At 45.9% G+C, this 20170-nt stretch overlaps 2 protein-coding genes across 6 annotated transcripts in view; one reads left to right on the forward strand and one right to left on the reverse strand.

Annotated features, from left to right (window-relative positions):
- dnase2b (deoxyribonuclease II beta) overlaps nucleotides 1–12375 on the reverse strand; it is a 36581-nt gene extending 24206 nt beyond the window's left edge. Inside the window, exons 1-3 of the mRNA XM_068036625.1 lie at nucleotides 12196–12375; nucleotides 6160–6337; nucleotides 2006–2084 (exon numbers count right to left, since the gene is read on the reverse strand). Coding sequence (XP_067892726.1) covers nucleotides 2006–2084; nucleotides 6160–6337; nucleotides 12196–12302 — 364 coding nt within the window. The 5' untranslated portion in view covers nucleotides 12303–12375. The remainder of the gene's footprint in view (nucleotides 1–2005; nucleotides 2085–6159; nucleotides 6338–12195) is intronic.
- Nucleotides 1–20170, forward strand: part of uox (urate oxidase) — a 71756-nt gene that overhangs the window by 2454 nt on the left and 49132 nt on the right. For 2 of the 5 annotated variants that reach the window (XM_068036630.1, XM_068036629.1), the window contains exon 2: nucleotides 6173–6344. The exons of the other annotated variants lie outside the window; for them this stretch is intronic. The gene's annotated coding sequence lies outside the window, so the exon portion shown is untranslated. The remainder of the gene's footprint in view (nucleotides 1–6172; nucleotides 6345–20170) is intronic. 5 annotated transcript variants of the gene reach the window in all.

Here is a 20170-nt window from a genome sequence, read left to right on the forward strand (position 1 = left end):
GGAATCAGTGCTGGGGCCTCAATTATTTACAATCTGTATCAATGACTTGGATGAGGAGATCAAATTTATGGTTGCTAAGTTTGCTGATGACATAAAGATAGGTAGGAAAGTACATTGTGAGGAGAATATAAGGAGTCTGCAAAGCAATTTAGATAGGTTAAGTGACTGGGAAAAATATTTGGCAGATGGAGTATAATGTGGTAAAATGTGAAATTGTCCCACTTTGGCAGGAAGAATAGAAAAACAGTATATTATTTAAATGGAGAGAGATTGCAGAACTCTGCGGTACAAAGGGATCTGGGTGTCCTGGTACATGAATCACAAAATATTAGTATGCAGGTACAGCAAATAATTAGGAAGGCAAATGGAATGTTGTCATTTATTGCAAGGGGAATAGAATATAAAAGGATGAAAGTTTTGCCACAGTTGTCTCGGGTGTTGGCGAGACCACATCTGGAGTACTGTGTAGAGGTTTGGTCTCCTTACTTAAGAAAGGATATAATTGCATTAGAAGGAGTTCAGAGAAGGTTCACTGGACTGATTCCTGGTATGAAGGGGTTATCTTCTGAGGAAAGATTGGACAGGTTGGGTCTGTATCCATTGGAGTTTTGAAGAAGGAGAGGTGATCTTATTGAAACATATAAGATCTTGAGGGGACTTGACAGGGTGGATACTGAAAGGTTGTTTCCCCTTATGGGAAAGACTAAAACTGGGGGACACAGTTTAAAAATTAGGGGTCTCCCATTTAAGACAGATGAGGAGAAACATTTTCTCTTTGAGGATCATTAGGCTGTGGAATTCCCTTTCCTAGAGAGCAGTGGAGGCTGGATCATTGAATTAAGGCTGAGATAGATTCTTGATTGACAAAGGAGTAAAGGGTTATAGCAGGTAGACAGGAAGTTAGAGTTGAGGCTGCAGTGAGATCAGCCATGGTCTTATCAAATGGCGGAACAGGCTTGATGGGCTGAATGGTCTACTACAGCACCTATTTCCTATTTTCGTATGTTCGTATCCCAAATGTGAGTGGTAGGATAAATAAAACTATACTCTAGCAGTCACTTTGAGACATTTTAGGCAGGATTTTATCTGGCCTGGGAGGTGGTGGGGCAGACAAAATGGCCGAAGTTGTCCTGTCCCTGTGCCATTTTCTCTGGGGCAGGTACCATGATGGACGGGAAGTCCGCTGGGAGGCCAATTAAGCCACTGAAGTGGCCCATAAAGGGTCACCTTCCACCTCCACTGGCATTTAGCCAATGTCGGACAGGCCTGCTGCTTCCTAGCGAGCTCGCGGGGATGGAGGGGGTCCTCCTATTCGGCCACTCTGTGGCACACCGAGGGCACCTCCGGCAGCGAGCACCTCCCCACCCCACCCTCTCTGAGGCCAGCCTGAGTGACCTCAGCAACCTCAAACACTTACCTGTCTTCTGGAGTCTCCTCCATCTTCCCCTGCTCTGGGTCTCCTGCAGTACCAGAAGTGGCCACCGCACTCAGTACTGCTGAGCTGCCAGCTCACTGATTGGCCAGCAGCTCTTGGAGGTGGGATTTTGTCCCTTAAAGGGGACAGTGGGCAATTAATTACATGTCGGCCATTGATTGGAGGGACAAGCAGTCCCTTCCAGCGAGAGATGAGGGCTCCGCTATACATCCTTCATCTTGAATGGATGTTGGATGCTGCCATTATCCTTTGCTTTGGCCTGATGAAACCTGGGATCCCATCCTGCACTGTAACCGCCACCTCTCCGTTTCTCCTTTCCCTCCTGCTCGGTGTCCACTAGCTTTCCCACTAAATGTGAGACATCTTCCTGTATGTGAGGAGTGTTGTATCTACTAAATCTACTAAAGACTTGCATTAATCTGATCATTTGGCACATTTGGAGAACATATTTGGAAATGTACTGTGGTTCCTGGCTGCATGGGAGGCACACATATTCCCATTCCACACACTATAATTCAGATCCAATCTGGATTAACCACCCCAGGTAAACAGTATGTAAGATTTAGTTACCTTTTGTATGTCCATGGTTCATTTCATAAGGCAGTGATGGTGCACCATCATTGTAGATAAAATATGCTCTGTCATTGACCTGTTTCCAAGGGAACAACAATGACAGCCGCTAATATAAATATATAAATTCCATAAAGCAATGCAAGGTAAACACAAAAATATGTTACCAAACTTGAAAATGGGCGCGTAAATGACAAATGAATGTTGATAAAGATAAGTGAGTTAGTGCATTTTGGTGGAGAAGTAAGGAGGCCTCGTATACCTTGGGAATTAAGAGTCTAAATGGGGCGGAGGGGCAAAAGGGATCGAGGGTACAAATCCACCAATCACTAAAGGTAGCGACACAGGTTAACGAGACCATAAAAAAAGTAAGGCAAGCACGAGACGTCATTTCTCGAAGAACAGAATCGAAAAACAGAGAGGTTATTTTGAATGTATATTCTTCTTTTTTCTTTTCTTCTTTTGGGCCTCCTTATCTCGAGAGACAATGGATACGCGCCTGGAGGTAGTCAGTCGTTTGTGAAGCAACGCATGGAGTGGCTATAAAGGCCAATTCTAGAGTAACAGGCTCTTCCACAGGTGCGGCAGAGAAATTTGTTTGTCGAGGCTGTTGCAAAATAGCTCAAGGTAGCTCCAGGGCTGTAAGCTCCCTAGGAAGCTCCCTTACTGTTCAACTCTATCCATGGCCATCTGCTCCCATCCCTAACGTTTTCTCCCCCAATCTGCCCTCTTAAACTGTTTAAATTCCCCTGGCTCTTTAAATCAGTTCATTTTAGCCCTATCTAAAAGTTAACAGTTAGTTTAGTGTATGTTACCTGGGCCCACTGCCCTCCCCCAGCCACACCTGCTCTTTGTTTTCTCAATGAAATTGATCCGGATGAAACTGACGAGAACAGCTGCCGATACTTTAATCTCCGATCCTGCTGTCTTCACAGTCCAGAGTGTCTGCAGCCACGGCATGCGGTAAGTCCATTGAGGTGAAGAAGGAGCTGCGGGACCCGAGAGAAGTCCTGTGAAAAGGTGCCCCGAACACCCAAAACATCCACGAACGGCCCCCCCGGCCGCAACTTCAAAGCGCCCGCGGGAGATGGCTCGGAGAGCATCTGCAACGCACTGTCGGCAATGCTGTATGCCTTTATTTAAACCACTGGAAAAAAAACCCTTAGTGAATGTAATCACCTCTGTAAGTCTGCCAAAAGATGCTTCACCTCCCGAAGGACGTGGATGAGCTTTCCGGACGTCGATGGTGGGCTCTGAGGAAATGGCTTTTTACCTGCACCCGCTTTCCCCCCCCCCTTTCCCCTCTTCCACCCCCCCCCCCTTCCACCCCCCCGTCCACCCCCCCCCGTCCCCTTCCCTGCTCCACCCTCTCAGCTCACCTCCTCACAACCCCGTCCCAGCCCGCCCCCCCTCGCACCATCTTCCCCCCGCACCCCCTTCCCCTGCACACCCCCACCCCCTTACAGCCCCCTTCCCAGCTCCCCCTCGCACCCCCCTCCCTCTACCCCTCCCCCTAGCATCCCCTCCTCCCACCGGCACCATCCTACACCTGTGTCGGAGCCCTAACAACCCCACTGCCTTGTGGGCGTCTCGGGAGAGACCAAGGCTAAGGGAGTAAACCCTAACAGAAAATCCGGAGCGGAACCCCGTAGGCGGTCATGTGTCACCTTTGGCATGTTTTCCGGCAGTTCATGCAGCCATACAGGTGCCAAACGTCGTGCCCTGCACTCCTTTGGACCCCACCAGAAAGGCCGAGAGGGGGGTTTTGACGACTGGGCAACTCTCAACCTCCATAAACTTGCCCAGGCATGCGCCATGGAGAGGTCACTCCATAGTTGCCTCACAGCGACTGACACAACACGGAAAAATGTATATAGAACTTTGGTTAGACCACACCTACACGCAGTTCTGGTCTTCACATTACAAAAAGCATATAGAGGCAGTGGAGAAAGGTGCAAGATGATTTAAAAGGATAATACCAGAACTGAGAAGTTATAACTATCAGGAAAGATAGGAAAGAGAAGGCAAAGGGGTGAACTAATGGACACATTTAAAATTATGAAGGGGATTGATCAGATGACATAGAAAAGATGTTTCCACTTGTGGGGGAGTCCAAAACTGGGGGGCATAAATATAAGATAATCATTAGTAAATCCGATAATGAATTCAAGAGAAAATTCCTTATCACAGTGGTGAGGATGTGAAACTCATTAACGTAGGGAGTGGCTGAGGTGAATGGTATAGATACATTTAAGGGGAAGCTGGATAAACACATGAGGGAGAAAGGAATAGAAGGTTATGCTGATAGGATGAAACATAGAAAATAGGAGCAGGAGTAGGCCATTCAGCCCTTCGAGCCTGCTCCGCCATTCATTATGATCATGGCTGATCATCCAACTCAGTAGCCTGTTCCCGCTTTCGCCGCATACCCTTTGATCCTTTAGACCTTTAGCGATGAAGTAGGGTGGGAGGAGGCTCGCGTGGAGCACAAAAATCAGCACAGACCAGTTGGGCTGAATGGCCTGCTTCTGTGCTGTAGTTTTGATGCAATTCCATATAAGGTGGTGTAAATTTGGTCATGTGGGACTTCTGCTGACCACTTTGGCTTCCCATGAACTGATCCCAAATCTTTGCCTCTGCAGTTCTGCTCTGAAGGGGAAGGGTGGTTGAAGGCCCTTAACAGGCCAAAGAAGTACGTTAAGAAGGAATTTTGAAACAGCAGCAAGAAAACAATCAATCCATCTCGGATCCGTCTGGGATCAACGCGCTCCATTGTTGGTGCCTTCAGGAGGCCCACAACGGACCCTTGTCCTGTTCTCAGTGAATATGGGAATTGCTGGGTCTCAGCAATGAAGAACCGGGTGAAATTCCTGAGATAGCTCTGAAACTTCTGAGGGTTGAAGGGCGGAGAAAAGACACAATGACAATCCTCTCCGGTCCTGTCCCAGACTGGGAATTTCCATATTGCGATAAATGGGATGGAAATACAAAAGATTCCCCCTGCCACATCTATGCTGAAATTCTGCTGCCACATGTTAACCCTATGTACATTTTGTGATAGTCTGTTAGTCAGAAGCCCTTAACCTCTGGGATGCCAGCTTAAAATCCAGCCCAGAATAATAGGTCAAATGTTTGCTCTGTAGGGTCCTCTCTGTGTTGCAGTTGGTCATTCCAAATTGTCTCTAATTCAACACTAATGGGCAATTTCACAGGATGGCAGGTTTTGCAAAATGGACACACTTTACAGTGTTATAAGAGGACATGCTACCTTGAGATTGGTAGAGTACAGGGAGATTCATGCTTGAGGGATTGATGGTGACACTGGATGGCCTGCAGTGGAAAGTATTTGATTCCCAACACTAAAACTTTTTTTAAAAAAGCCAAAATACTGCAGATGCTGGAAATCTAAAATAAAAACAAAAAGTGCTGGAAAATGCTCAGCAGGTCTGGCAGCATCTGTGGCGAGAGAAGCAGAGTTAACGTTTCAGGTCAGTGACCCTTCTTCAGAACTGGCAGAGGCTCAAAATGTTTTAAGCAAGTAAAGTGGGGGTGGGGCAAAAGAGAACGAAAGGGAAGGTGTGGATAGGACATAGGGTCAGAGAGAATAACTGACAAGGAGATCATAGGGCAAAGGCAAAGAGTGTGTTAATAGAGTGGTGAAAGATAAAGTGTTAGCGCAGAGAGGGTGTTAAATGACAGAATAATTAAAGCCCTAGCCAAAAGTGCAACCATGAAAAAAACAGTGGACAGGCACATGGTAAAAAAAAATTGAATGATGAAACAAACTAAATTAAATGAAATAAAAATAATAAATAAAAAGTGAAACTAAAAATAAAAAAGGGGGGAAAGTTAAACTTCTTTACTTGAGGAGCACTAAAATATTACTGTGACATTTTGGAAGAAATGATCAGTGAATTCTCAGTGAGCTTTGTTATCTCTTGCCCCACCCCCACCTCACTTGCTTATAACCTGTGACATTTCTAATAATTGTCAGTTCCGAAGAAGGGTCACTGAGACGAAACGTTAACTCTGCTTGTATTTTCACAGATGCTGCCAGACCTGCTGAGTGGTTCCAGCATTTCTTGTTTTTATCTCAGTGAGCTTGATTACTTTTATGTGCATGCGGGTTGGTCACACAGCTTGTTAACACATACCTCTGACCTATAGGTGGAGTAAAGCTGCTGTAAAGTTCTCCCTACAGCACTCTCTGTCGTATTGACAAGGTGTTTGCTCTGCTGCCAGTCTGCTGTTGAAGGATCTAAGTACATGTATTTTAATCCCGTCCCAAAAGCATGATGAACTTCATGTTTGGGCAACTTGTAGATGACAAACCTGTAAGGTAAGAAATTGGAGAAGTAACAAAAAGATAGTCAGCTCACAAAATATATTATATAAAGCTCTGTCCCAGCTCATCTGTTGCTGAAACTCTCATTCATGCCTTTGTTACTCTAAACTTGACCATTCCAATGCACTCCTGGACGGTCTCCCACATTCTACGCTCCGTAAACTTGTGATCATCTGAAACTCTGTTGTTCATGTCCTAACCAGCACCAAGTCCCATTCCCTATCACCCCTGTGCTTGTCGACCTAAATTGGCTCCCAATCAAGCAACATCTTGATTTTAAAATTCTCATCCGTATTTTCAAATCCATTCGTAGCCTTACCCCTCCCTATCTCTTTAACTCCTCCAGTCCCACAATCCTCTGAGATATCTGCACTGATCTGTTGAGCTTCCCTGACTTTAATTGTTCCACCATTGATTGCCATGTCTTCAGTTGCCTCGGGCCCAAGCTCTGCAATTTCCTCCCTAAACCTTTCCACCTCTCGAATTGCTTTTCTCCTTTAAGACACTCCTTAATACCAACCTCGTTAGCTTTTGGCCATCTGCCTGAATATCACTTTATGTGACTCAGTGTCTAATTTTGCTTTATAATGATCCTGTGAAGCACCTTGGAATGTTTTGTTACATTAAAGAAGCTATATAAATATAAGTTGTTTATATATATATATATATATATCTCGGCATTTCTTTGCGGATGAAGATTTTGGGAAGGTTGTAGTCATCAGTTGCAGGCCCACTGGTGGCTAGTCAGGCCTATCCGGGACCAGCAGATTTTCCCACAGCAGGTACAAGCGAAGGTGTAGTTACTGCTGGGGGCAAATGGATCTATCCTTCTCCTCCTTTTCTCTTTCATGCCGGTTCTACGCTCAGTCACAAAGGTGTCTGTAGCCCTCCTGATGTAGCATTTCCAGTCATCACTATCAATGACCAGCGCTTCCCACTGGCGATGGTCGATGTGGCACAGAGGGGGACTTCTTCAGGGAGTCCTTGAAATGTTTGCATGGGCCCCCTCGGTTCCTTTTACCCCGCGGTCAGCTCTCCATACAACATGATCTCGGGCAGATGACTGTCGTCCATCCGGGCAATGCGACCCACCCAACACAGTTGGCTTTGCAGGAGGATGGCCTCAATGCTGGTGATGTTGGCTGTTTCCAGGACTTCAATGTCTGTGATGCAGTCCTGCCATCGGATCTTGAGGATGCTGTGGAGGCAGCGCTGATGGAAGCGCTCTAAAAGGCTACATGAAGGCAGTATAGAACCCATGACTCAGCGCCATACAGAGGGGTGGTGAGGCCTACGATTTTGTACACATTGAGTTTGGTCTGTGCTCTGAGGCTGTGCTTGCTCCACACTTGTATGTAGAGTCTGCCGAATGTACTGTTTGCTTTTGAGAGCCGATTGCCCACTTCCTTGTCTATGGTGGCAAACGAGATGACGCTCCCCAAATAAGTAAATTGCTTGACAGCATTCAGCTCGGTTTCCTCAATGACAATGTTTGGTGATCTATATGTCCTCTGGGGACATGGGTTCGAATCCCACCACAGCAGAAGGTGGAATTTGAACTTAATAAAAATCTGGAATTAAAACTAGTCTAATGATGGCCATGAAACCATTGTCGATTGTTGGAAAAACCCATCTGGTTCACGAATGTCCTTTAGAGAAGGAAATCTGCTGTCCTTACCTGGTCTGGCCTACATATGACTCCGGACCCACAGCAATGTGGTTAACTCGTACATGCCCTCTGAAATGGTCTAGCAAGCCACTCAGTTGTACCTAACCGCTACGAAGTCTATAAAAAGGAATGAAACCGGACGGACCACCCGGCATCGACCTAGGCACCGGAAACGACAACAGCAAACCCAGCCCTGTCGACCCTGCAAAGTCCTCCTTACTAACATCTGGGGGCTTGTGCCAAAGTTGGGAGAGCTGTCCCACAGACTAGTCGAGCAACAGCCTGACATAGTCATACTCACGGAATCAGACAATGTCCCAGACACTGCCATTACCATCCCTGGGTATATCCTGTCCCACCGGCAGGACAGACCCAGCAGAGGTGGTGGCACAGTGGTATACAGTAGGGAGGGAGTTTCCCTGGGAGTCCTCAACATCGACTCCGGACCTCATGAAGTCTCATGGCATCAGGTTAAATATGGGCAAGGTAACCTCCTACTGATTACCACCTACCGCCCTCCCTTAGCTAATGACTCAGTACTCCTCCATGTTGAACACCACTTGGAGGAAGCACTGAGGGTGGCAAGGGCACAAAATGTACTCTGGGTGGGGGACTTCAATGTCCATCACCATGAGTGGCTCGCTAGCACCACTACTGACCGAGCTGGCCGAGTCCTAAAGGGTCTGCGGCAGGTGGTGGGGGAACCAACACAAGGGAAGAACATACTCGACCTCGTCCTCACCAATCTGCCTGCCGCAGATGCATCTGTCCATGACAGTATTGGCAGGAGTGACTACCGCACAGTCCTTGTGAAGACGAAGTCCCGCCTTCACATTGAGGATACCGTCCATCGTGTTGTGTGGCACTATCACCGTGCTGAATGGGATAGATTTCGAACGGATCTAGCAATGCAAAATTGGGCATCCATGAGGCGCTGTGGGCCATCAGCAGCAGCAGAATTGTACTCAACCACAATCTGTAACCTCATGGCCCGGCATATCCCCCACTCTACCATTACCATCAAGCCAGGAGACCAACCCTGGTTCAATGAAGAGTGCAGGAGGGCATGCCAGGAGCAGCACCAGGCATACCTCAAAATGAGGTGTCAACCTGATGAAGCTACAACCCAGGACTACTTGCATGCCAAATTGCGTAAGCAGCATGCGATAGACAGAGCTAAGCGATCCCATAACCAACGGATCAGATCTAAGCTCTGCAGTCCTGCCACATCCAGCCGTGAATGCTGGTGGACAATTAAACAACTAAAAGGAGGAGGTGGCTCCACAAATATCCCCATCCTCAATGATGGGGGAGCCCAGCACATCAGTGCGAAAGATAAGGCTGAAGCATTTGCAACAATCTTCAGCCAGAATTGCCGAGTTAATGATCCATCTCGGCCTCCTCCTGAAGTCCCCAGCATTACAGATGCCAAACTTCAGCTAATTCGATTCACTCCGCGTGATATCAAGAAACAACTGAAGGCACTGGATACTGCAAAAGCTATGGGCCCTGACAATATTCCGGCAATAGTACTGAAGACCTGTGCTCCAGAACTTGCCGCACCCCGAGCCAAGCTGTTCCAGTACAGCTACAACACTGGCATCTACCCTGCAATGTGGAAAATTGCCCAGGTATGTCCTGTACACAAAAAGCAGGACAAATCCAACCCGGCCAATTACCGCCTCATTAGCCTACTCTGAATCATCAGTAAAGTGATGGAAGGTGTCTTCAACAGTGCCATCAAGCGGCACTTGCTTAGCAACAACCTGCTCAGTGATGCTCAGTTTGGGTTCCGCCAGGTCCACTCCGCTCCTGACCTCATTACAGCCTTGGTTCAAACATGGACAAAAGAGCTGAACTGAAGAGCTGAGGTGAGAGTGACTGCCCTTGACATCAAGGCAGCATTTGACCGAGTATGGCATCAAGGAGCCCTAGCAAAACTGAGGTCAATGGGAATCAGGAGGAAACCCCTCCGCTGGCTGGAGTCATACCTAGCGCAAAGGAAGATGGTTGTGGTTGTTGGAGGTCAATCATCTGAGCTCCAGGACATCACTGCAGGAGTTCCTCAGGGTTGTGTCCTAGGCCCAACCATCTTCAGCTGCTTCATCAATGACCTTCCTTCAATCATAAGGTCAGAAGTGGGGATGTTCGCTGATGATTGCACAATGTTCAGCACCATTCGTGACTCCTCAGATACTGAAGCAGTCCGTGTAGAAATGCAGCAAGACCTGGACAATATCCAGGCTTGGGCTGATAAGTGGCAAGTAACATTCGCGCCACACTAGTGTCAGGCAATGACCATCTCCAACAAGAGAGAATCTAACCATCTCCCCATGACATTCAACGGCATTACCATCGCTGATTCCCCCACTATCAACATCCTAGGGGCTACCATTGACCGAAAACTGAACTGGAGTAGCCAGATAAATACCGTGGCTACAAGGGCAGGTCAGAGGCTAGGAATCCTGAGGCGAGTAATTCACCTCCTGACTCCCCAAAGTCTGTCCACAATCTACAAGGCACAAGTCAGGAGTGTGATGGAATACTCTCCACTTGCCTGGATGGGTGCAGCTCCAACAACACTCAAGAAGCTCGACACCATCCAGGACAAAGCAGCCCGCTTGATTGGCATCCCATCTACAAACATTCACTCCCTCCACCACCGACGCACAGTGGCAGCAGTGTGTACCATCTACAAGATGCACTGCAGCAATGCACCAAGGCTCCTTCGACAGCACCTTCCAAACCCGCGACCTCTACCAACTAGAAGGACAAGGGCAGCACATACATGGGAACATCACCACCTGCAAGTTCCCCTCCAAGTCACACACCATCCTGACTTGGAACTATATCGCTGTTCCTTCACTGTCGCTGGGTCAAAATCCTGGAACTCCCTAACAGCACTGTGGGTGTACCTACCCCACATGGACTGCAGCGGTTCAAGAAGGCAGCTCACCACCACCTTCTCAAGGGCAATTAGGGATGGGCAATAAATGCTGGCCTGGCCAGCGACGCCCACATCCCGTGAATTAATTAAAAAAAAATATTCTTGGGGTGCAGGCTGATGCAGGACTTCAGTTTTCCTTCAAATGATTTTTAGTCCGAACAGTTGTGCTGCCTCGGAAAAATGTGTTGTTCTATATTTATATACATAAATAATATCTAACTACGCATATCTTTAAAAATCTTACATCTGCATGCTCTGGTTGAATTAGCCCTGCCTCCTAATCTTGCTTCACCTGAAGATGATGCTGATCTTTACAACAGCACAGGAAATCGTCTAGTTAAAGTAAAACCTTTCACAAAGAAGGTGAAGCTATATATTCCACACCAACGTCATGCTCAGTGCTTTGACTTTGTAGTATCAACGGATCTCAGTGAGGTGGACCAAACACCATCATTCAAAAAAAACTACCCATTCAATATCCATTCATGCCGTTTTAGTATGAATCTTTATTCTGGATGTGAAGTTTTTTGAGTGCATTACAGCAGGGAATGTCAATGTTGGAGATTAGAATACTTTCAGACATTCAGTTTTTGCACCAAGCTGTCACAGGCGGACTGCAGCACGAATAGATGCAGAGGAAGGCTCCTGCTGCTTTGCACTAGTTCAGCCCATGAATTAACATGATATTTCATGGCTCAATGGGTAGATCTTTTGCCTCTGAGTCAGAGGGGCAAGAATTCATAGATCCACTCCAGAGACTTTAGCACATAAAATAGGCTGGCACTCCAGTGCAGTACTGAGGGAGCACTGCACTGTCAGAGACACCGTCTTTCAGATGAGATGTTAAACCTTATAAGGTGGATGTAAAAGATCCCACTGCTCTCTTACGAAGAAGAGCAGGAGAGTTCTCCCCAGGGTCCTGGCCAATATTTACCCCTCAACCAACATTACTAAAATAGATCACCTGGTCATCTATATCATTGCTGTTTCTGGGATCTATCTGTGCACAAATTGCCTGTCAGGTTTCCTACATTACAACAGTGACAAGCATGTCGTTGGTTGCAAAGAGCTTTGGGAAGTCCTCAGTTTGTGGAAGGCGCTATATAAATGCAAGTCCTTTCTTTATCAATTCACACAGAATGCGGAGGATTTTTTGCTGTTTATCTGTGATCTGGACTGAGCCGGTCTTAAACCCCTTCCAACGGCTGTGTGACACTGCTTGTACTCACCAGTCCACCGGTCGGTCGGCCTCATCTCTGCAGGAGATCTCAGCAATGCTGGGGCTGAGGTGAATGATCAGCAGGAAGAACGGAACGTGCAAGGAATGTGCCTTCATATTGCGACTAGCTCAGTCACAATCTAATTCACAAAGAGTGAATTCACGTCAGCCTGCTAATGAGGAAGCTACCTCTGCTGCGCTTGATTTGCTGTTTTGCTTTGAGAAAGCAGAAGTGTCCCTGTGATAAATTAGTCATCAAAACCTGTCGGGCCCTCCTTACACTTTCCCTGGTGCCTTGGGATTTGTCTCTCTGCCACCAGATTGGGGGGAGGAGCAACGTCATCAGTAAAATACGCACCCATAGTTAAACTGTGGCCCAACCTTAGCCTCAGATTTTACCAGAACAGAGAAATAAAAACCGAAAATGCTGGACTCACTCGGTGAATTGGCAGGCCATGTGAAAATTAAAAAGCCAATAAGCAGAACGAGTTAGCCTGACTGGCAAATGGCAGAGAAACCTGATTTTTTTTTTTGTGCTGTGCTTTCTTTTCTGAAAATAGTGCCATGAGACTTCTGAGAAGTTTAGCGAAGGGTTAAAAAAAGACCAAGCAGCTTCGTGTCAAAAGCTGAAGCGTTTCTGTTTTGCATCTGCAGCCACCTTCCTCAGACTTGTTCTGCAAACATTTTGCCACCTTCTTACGATTTGACAGACCACCCCCCCTCCTGCCCCTCCCACCCCATTCAAAAAAACCCAGCATCTCCTTGAGGGGCCATTGCCAAAATGGCTGCGTCGTGCAAAGCTGATGACAACTTTCCCAAAGATAAAGTCATGAATCGAATGTGTTTCAATCAGTTGTTAAATGACGGGCTAGAGGCTAATTGAAACATCTTGCAGCTGGTTCCTGCGGAAAACTTCACTCAGGGGAAAGCCAAATTATTGCAGGCGTAAGAGGTGGAGTCTTAAAAGAAAGGATCAAATAATACTGTGTCTCGGAGGGACGTAGGGCTTGAGAAGGTTATCGGGATGTAGTGCATGAAGCAGTTCTTCTTCATTGGCCTCCTTGTCCCGAGAGACAATGGGTAAGCGCCTGGAGGTAGTCAGTGGTTTGTGGAGCAGCACCTGGAGTGGCTATAAAGGCCAATTCTAGAGTGACAGACTCTTCCACAGGTGCTGCAGATAAAATTGGTTGTCGGGGCTGTTACACAGTTGGCTCTCTCCTTGTGCTTCTGTCTTTTTCCTGCCAACTGCTAAGTCTCTTCAACTCGCCACACTTTAGCCCCGCCTTAATGGCTGTCCGCCAGCTCTGGCGATCACTGGCAACTGACTCCCACGACTTGTGGTCAATGTTACAGGACTTCATGTCGCATTTGCAGATGTCTTTAAAGCAGAGACATGGACAGTCGGTGGGTCTGTTCCAGTGGCGAGATCTGTGTACAATGCGTCCTTGGGGATCCTGCCATCTTCCATGCGGCTCACATGGCCAAGCCATCTCAAGTGCCGCTGGCTCAGTAGGGTGTATATGCTGGGGATGTTGGCCGCCTCGAGGACTTCTACGTTGGAGATACGGTCCTGCCACCTGATGCCAAGGATTCTCTGGAGGCAGCGAAGATGGAATGAATTGAGACGTCGCTCTTGGCTAACATACATTGTCCAGGCCTCGCTGCCGTAGAGCAAGGTACTGAGGACACAGGCTTGATACACTCAGACTTTTGCGTTCCGTGTCAGTGCGCCATTTTCCCACACTCTCTTGGCCAGTCTGGACATAACAGTGGAAGCCTTTTCCATGCGCTTGTTGATTTCTGCATCGAGAGACAGATTACTGGTGATAGTTGAGCCGAACCATCAGCCTCAAGAAAACGAACATCATGGGACAGGACGTCAGAAATGCTCCATCCATCAATATTGGTGACCACGCTCTGGAAGTGGTTCACGAGTTCACCTATCTAGGCTCAAGTACAGGCCCTTCGGCCCACGATGTTGTGCCGAACCTTTAACCTACTCTAGGATCAAACTACCTACATACCCTTCATACTACTATCATCCATGTACCTATCCAAGAGTCGCTTAAATGTCCCTAATGTCTCTGCTTCTACTACCACCGCTGGCAGTGCATTCCACGCACCCAACATTCTCTGTGTAAAGAACCTACCTCTGACATCTCCCCTAAACCTTCCTCCAATCACCTTAAAATTACGCCCCCTGGTGATAGCCCTTTCCACCCTGGGAAAAAGTCTCTGGCTATCCACTCTATCTATGCCTCTCATCATCTTGTACCCCTCTATAAAGTCACCTCTCATCCTTCTTCGCTCTAATGAGAAAAGCCCTAGCTCCCTCAACCTTTCTTCATAAGACATGCCCTCCAGTCCGGGCAGCATCCTGGTAAATCTCCTCTGCACCCTCTCTAAAGCTTCCACATCCTTCCTATAATGAGGCAACCAGAACTGAACACAATATTCCAAGTGTGGTCTAACCAGGGCTTTATAGAGCTGCAGCATAACCTCGCGGCTCTTAAACTCAATCCCCTCTTAATGAAAGCCAACACACCATACGCTTTCTTAACAACCCTATCAACTTGGGTGGCAACTTTGAGCGATCTATGGACATGGACCCCAAGATCCCTCTGTTCCTCCACACTACCAAGAATCCTGTCTTTCAGCCTGTATTCTGCATTCAAATTCGACCTTCCAAAATGAATCACTTCACACTTTTCCAGGTTGAACTCCATCTGCCACTTATCAGCCCAGCTCTGCATCCTGTCAATGTCCCATTGCAACCTACAACAGCCTTCCACACTATCCACAACTCCAGCAACCTTCGTGTCATCAGCAAACTTGCTAACCCAGCCTTCCACTTCCTCATCCAAGTCATTTATAAAAATTACAAAGAGCAGAGGTCCATTTGGGATGCCAAACCAAAAAAAAAGCTTACCTCTTTCCATAGCTTTTCTTTTTTCTGTAAGAATTAGCAAGTATTTGTCCAAAGTATTTTTTTTTTAACAGAGCAATAAAGAGAAAATCTCTTTATTTTCAGTTAACCAGTGTGTGTGTGTGCATTTGAGGGGTAAGGCAAAAAGGAACTTTCATATTTCAATCTGTGTGTTAGTGCTTTGCTTTTCTTCATTACTGGTTATGTCTTTTTTTATAATAAACTGATAATTTTGTTGTTTATTAAAGAAACCTGGTTGGAGTATTTTATTCAGGGATAGAGTCTATGATTGACAGCATCGGGAACGGGGTAAACATTTAAATAAATGTTGTAACCTGTGGTGAAGTGGAGCTAGAAAAGACAGTGCACTCCTCCCGCCTCAGTCATAACATTATAGTCATATTAAATGTGAATTATGCTACGATAATAGCCCATAGGTTATACTAAAGAAATATTGCTTTGCTAGTCTTAGCTTTGGAGTCAAAAGTTGTAACCTTTTTAACAGTCATCCAAATAGTTTGGTTTTAGCATAATTGCAAATTTAAATGCATTACACAATCAATGCAGGATTACTTCAGTCCTGGACGTTATAGATCCTTCCAGTTTTGACACTATTATTGGTTTTGGTGGAGTAAGATCATTCTGCACCTGTGTTTTCAGCGATAATTGCAGAGTTCCACAACCCACTCCTTCAAAGATTTCAGGTTTGCTAATTTATCTGCTTCCTTTGGAGAGATTTATGCACAACTTGTGCATTTACCTCTCCAAGCTGGAGTTTTTTGGGGAAAGAAAACTTTTTTTTTATTCTTTCATGGGATGTGGGCGTTGCAGGCCAGGCCAGCATTTAGTGCCCATCCCTAATTGCCCTTGAACTGAGTGGCTTGCTAGGCCATTTCGAAGGCATGTAAGAGTCAACCACATTGCTGTCTGGAGTCACATGTAGGCCAGACCAGGTAAGGACAGCAGATTTCCTCTCCTAAAGGACATTAGTGAACCAGATGGGTTTTTACAACAATCGACAATGGTTTCATGGCCATCATTAGACTAGCTTTTTAATTCCAGATTTATTAATTGAATTCAAATTCCACCTTCTGCTGTGGTGGGATTTGAACCTATGCCCCCAGAGCAATACCTGGGTCACTAGTCCAGTGACAATACCAGTACGCCACCGCCTCCCCTGTAATTTGAATTTGCATTTGAATGTCCTGAAGTGCTTTATGGCCAATTAAGTACTTTTGAAGTGTAGTCACTGTTGTAATGTATGAAACACAACACCCAATTTGCACAAAGCAAGTTTGCACAAACAGCAATGTGATAATGACCAGATCATCTGTTTTTTTAATGCTGATTGAGAGATTAATATTGGCTAGGATACCAGGGAGAACTCCCCAGCTCTTCTTCAAAGTAGTGAGATGGGATCTTTTATGTTCACCTGAGAGAGCAGATGGGATCTCAGTTTAATGTCTTGTGCAAGAGACGGGCATCTTCAACAGTCTGGCAGTACTGGAGCACCAGCCTTGATTTTTGTGCTGAACTCCTGTAGCGGGGCTTGAACCCACAACCTTAGATCTCAGGGATAAGAGTACTATTAACTGAGCCAAAGCATTAGTCAGAATGTGGGCTTGTATGATGACCCAAAAGCAATTGGACTCAGTGGAATATGTAACCAGACCCAAGTTCAAACCTTTCACGTCTTGTGTTTTATTTTAACATTGGACTTTGGAATCTATATATAACAATTTGTATTTATATAGTGCTATTTTGGAACGACTGCATGGTAACTGATCATCCACTCCATTCTGACCAAGCAGGGAGAATTAGATTCCAATCCCCACTTCACACCATGAGAGTTCTTGGGCCAAATGTTGCTGCAGTGGGGAATCACAGGGCATTAGTTAAAAAGAAATTCTGCACCCTTCAGCTGAAATATTTTTGCGCCATAATTGCAAAGGCAACAGGGCATCTGGGAACATAGTGATCTCCTTAACCAATGAGAATTAAGGATGGTAACGGGAGTGTAATCAAACAAAGTTTTGACACCGAATCACATCAGGAGATGGGAGGGCTAGTGACCAAAAGATTGGTCAAAGTGATAGGTGTTAAGGCACACCATTAAGGAGGAAAGAGGTAGAGTAACGGAAAGGTTTAGGAAGGGAATTCTAGATCTTAGAACCTAGGCAGCTGAAGGCACACCTGCCAATGGTGGAGTGATCAAAATCAAGAATGCGCAATAGACCAGAACTAGAGGCGGGCAGAGATCTCTGAGGATTGTAGGATCGGAGGAGGTTACAGATTGTCGGATGTGTGAGACCATGGAGGGATTTGAAAACAAGGATGAGAATTTTAAAGTTGAGGTTCAAACTAGTTAAAGGTCATTTTTGAAATGATGACAGAGGAAGTCCTTTTCAGAAGACAGTGATCTGGAAGTCATTTAAGCAACAATTAGATCCAGCGCTTGGGGGATGAATTAAGATGGGCTGTGTGGCATGCCTCATAATTAGATATCTTGTAAACTCGGCAGGTGTGGTTTGTGATCCATTACCTGTGGTGATTGGTTCACACACTTCACAACTTGCTAGTATTGACTTTATCCCATTCTCATAATATGTGATTTTATGGGTCCATAGACAGGAACACATATCTCAGGATAAAACTAACTGGCTTTATTGTCAGATAAACTAATCAATTACAAAGACAGATAAAAATGATTGGATCACAGAAAATGCAGATCTGTACAGAGATCCACTGCCTGATAATTAGCCAGTTCCACCATCTTCTCCTTCAATGCTTGCTCTGTAAGCAAGGTCTTTGATGTGTCTCTTGGGCAACGATCTCAACACTGAACCAAATGCTGTTGGGAAAATAATAGTACATTAACGATGCGCACCGTTATTAATGTGCAAATCTGCCAGAAAGTTCAGGGGATGAAAAAATACGACGTGAGCTGTAAATATCCAGAACTTGCTGGTTAATTTGCGTTCCTCCACTGTTTGCTCCACACAAACAGCCTCTAGCCCTTAGTGACCAGTTATGTTTAAGAATATACTGGATTTGGACATGAATTGTCCATTAAATTTGCTGCAGAAAGTTAAGTCTGTTAATTAAGAGTGCAAGTTCCCATTTAACGATGTGATAATTGTTGAGGTAATGCCAATCAATCTCTTTGGCCCAGAAAGGGGACAATGTCATATGTTCAATCGCAATCCTGCATTTGGCAAATTCTCTTTAGAGAATCACAGAATGATTACAGTGTAGAAGGAGGCCATTCAGCCTGTCAAGACAATGCTAGCTGTCAGCAAGTCCCACTCCCCACCCTTTCCCCATTGCCCTGCAAATGATTTCTCTTCAGGTGCGTATCCAATTCTCTTTTGAAAGCCATCATTGAATCTGTCTCCACTACACTCTCAGGCAGCGCATTCCAGATCCTAACCACTCACGATTAGTTAGACCTATCCTTGCACCCTTCCGCTTTAAAAACTTCTGCACCACAGTAACGAAGAAATCTTTGCATCCTCATTGGCTACAGGTGAGGTCCCAGAGGACTGGAGAATAGCCAATGTTGTTCCTTTGTTTAAGAAGGGTGGCAAGGATAATCCAGGAAATTATAGGCCGGTGAGCCTTACGTCAGTGGTAGGGAAACTATTAGAGAGGATTCTTTGGGACAGGATTTACTCCCATTTGGAAACAAACGAACTTATTAGCGAGAGACAGCATGGTTTTATGAAGGGGAGGTCATGTCTTACTAATTTGATTGAGTTTTTTGAGGAAGTGACGAAGATGATTGATGAAGGAAGGGCAGTGGATGTTATCTATACGGACTTTAGTAAAGCCTTTGACAAGGTCCCGCATGGCAGACTGGTACAAAAGATGAAGTCACACGGGATCAGAGGTGAGCAGGCAAGATGGATACAGAAATGGCTCGGTCATAGAAGACAGAGGGTATCAGTGGATGGGTGTTTTTCTGAATGGAGGGATGTGACTAGTGGTGTTCCGCAGGGATCAGTGCTGGGACCTTTGCTGTTCTTTGTTCTTTGTTCTTTTTGTAACAGAGCTTCTGTGACCTGTGATGACCTCCTTAAACAATGAGATTTAAGCATTGAGAAAGAAACAGAAGAACAACAAAGAAGAGGGTAGATTAGAGTCAAATCAAGTTCAGAAACAGAAATAAAGAGGGGAAAAGAAAGATTGCATTACGAAAGAGAAAAAATAGACAGAAAGGAAAGTAAGCAAAATATTTTTAACCAGGGATGAGTGAGGTCAGTTGCATGGAGAGATTGGAGAAGTTAGGGCTGTTCTCCTAGAGAAGGGAAGATTAAGAGGAGATTCGATAGAGGTGTTCAAAATCATGAGGGGTCTGGTTAGAGTAGATAGGGAGAAACTGTTCATATTGGCGGAAGGATCTAGAACCAGAGGACACCGATTTAAGGTGAATGGCAAAAAAACCAGCAGCAATGAGAATCCTAGGGTGGAGGGAGGAGTTTTAACTGTCCCCATTGTGAGGGAATGGAGTGGGTAAGCAGTTTAAATGCAGTAGCTCCATTCCCCAACCCTCTCCAGCCCAGAATTCTGACACTGTTGGATTCAGGCGTGCACCTTGTGAATTAATACAGACCCTGAACCCCTTGATATGAATGGTCACCCAGACCTGAGTGGAGAATCTGCTTACCTGACAGATAAAACTATCAGGAAGGTCTTCCAAGGTAAGCTAAAAAAAAGTACTTTCCACTGTGGCGCTCTAACTACAGCCCCCTCTGCTCTTCTTTCCTATGAGACCCTCTCAAAACCACTAACCCCACCCCCCCCAACCCCCGACTATCACTTACCTACTTGTTGGTGATCTTGGTACCAGTTGATGGGCTCCAGTCACCTGAATATCTGTTCCCAGCCATCGGCCCTGCTGCCACTTTCTGCCTAGGAGTTAAGCTACCCGGGCACTCAAACTTAGGCCTACGAGAGCGTTTAGCACAGCCCCTATCCCCACCTACTCAAAATCCCCTGGTCTTGGGGTGAGGGCAAGAATTGGGGGAGGAATAATATGTACTCCTTGGTTTTTCTCCCA

This window comes from Heterodontus francisci, chromosome 8 (assembly GCF_036365525.1).
Source record: "Heterodontus francisci isolate sHetFra1 chromosome 8, sHetFra1.hap1, whole genome shotgun sequence".
Classification (NCBI taxonomy): domain Eukaryota; kingdom Metazoa; phylum Chordata; class Chondrichthyes; order Heterodontiformes; family Heterodontidae; genus Heterodontus; species Heterodontus francisci.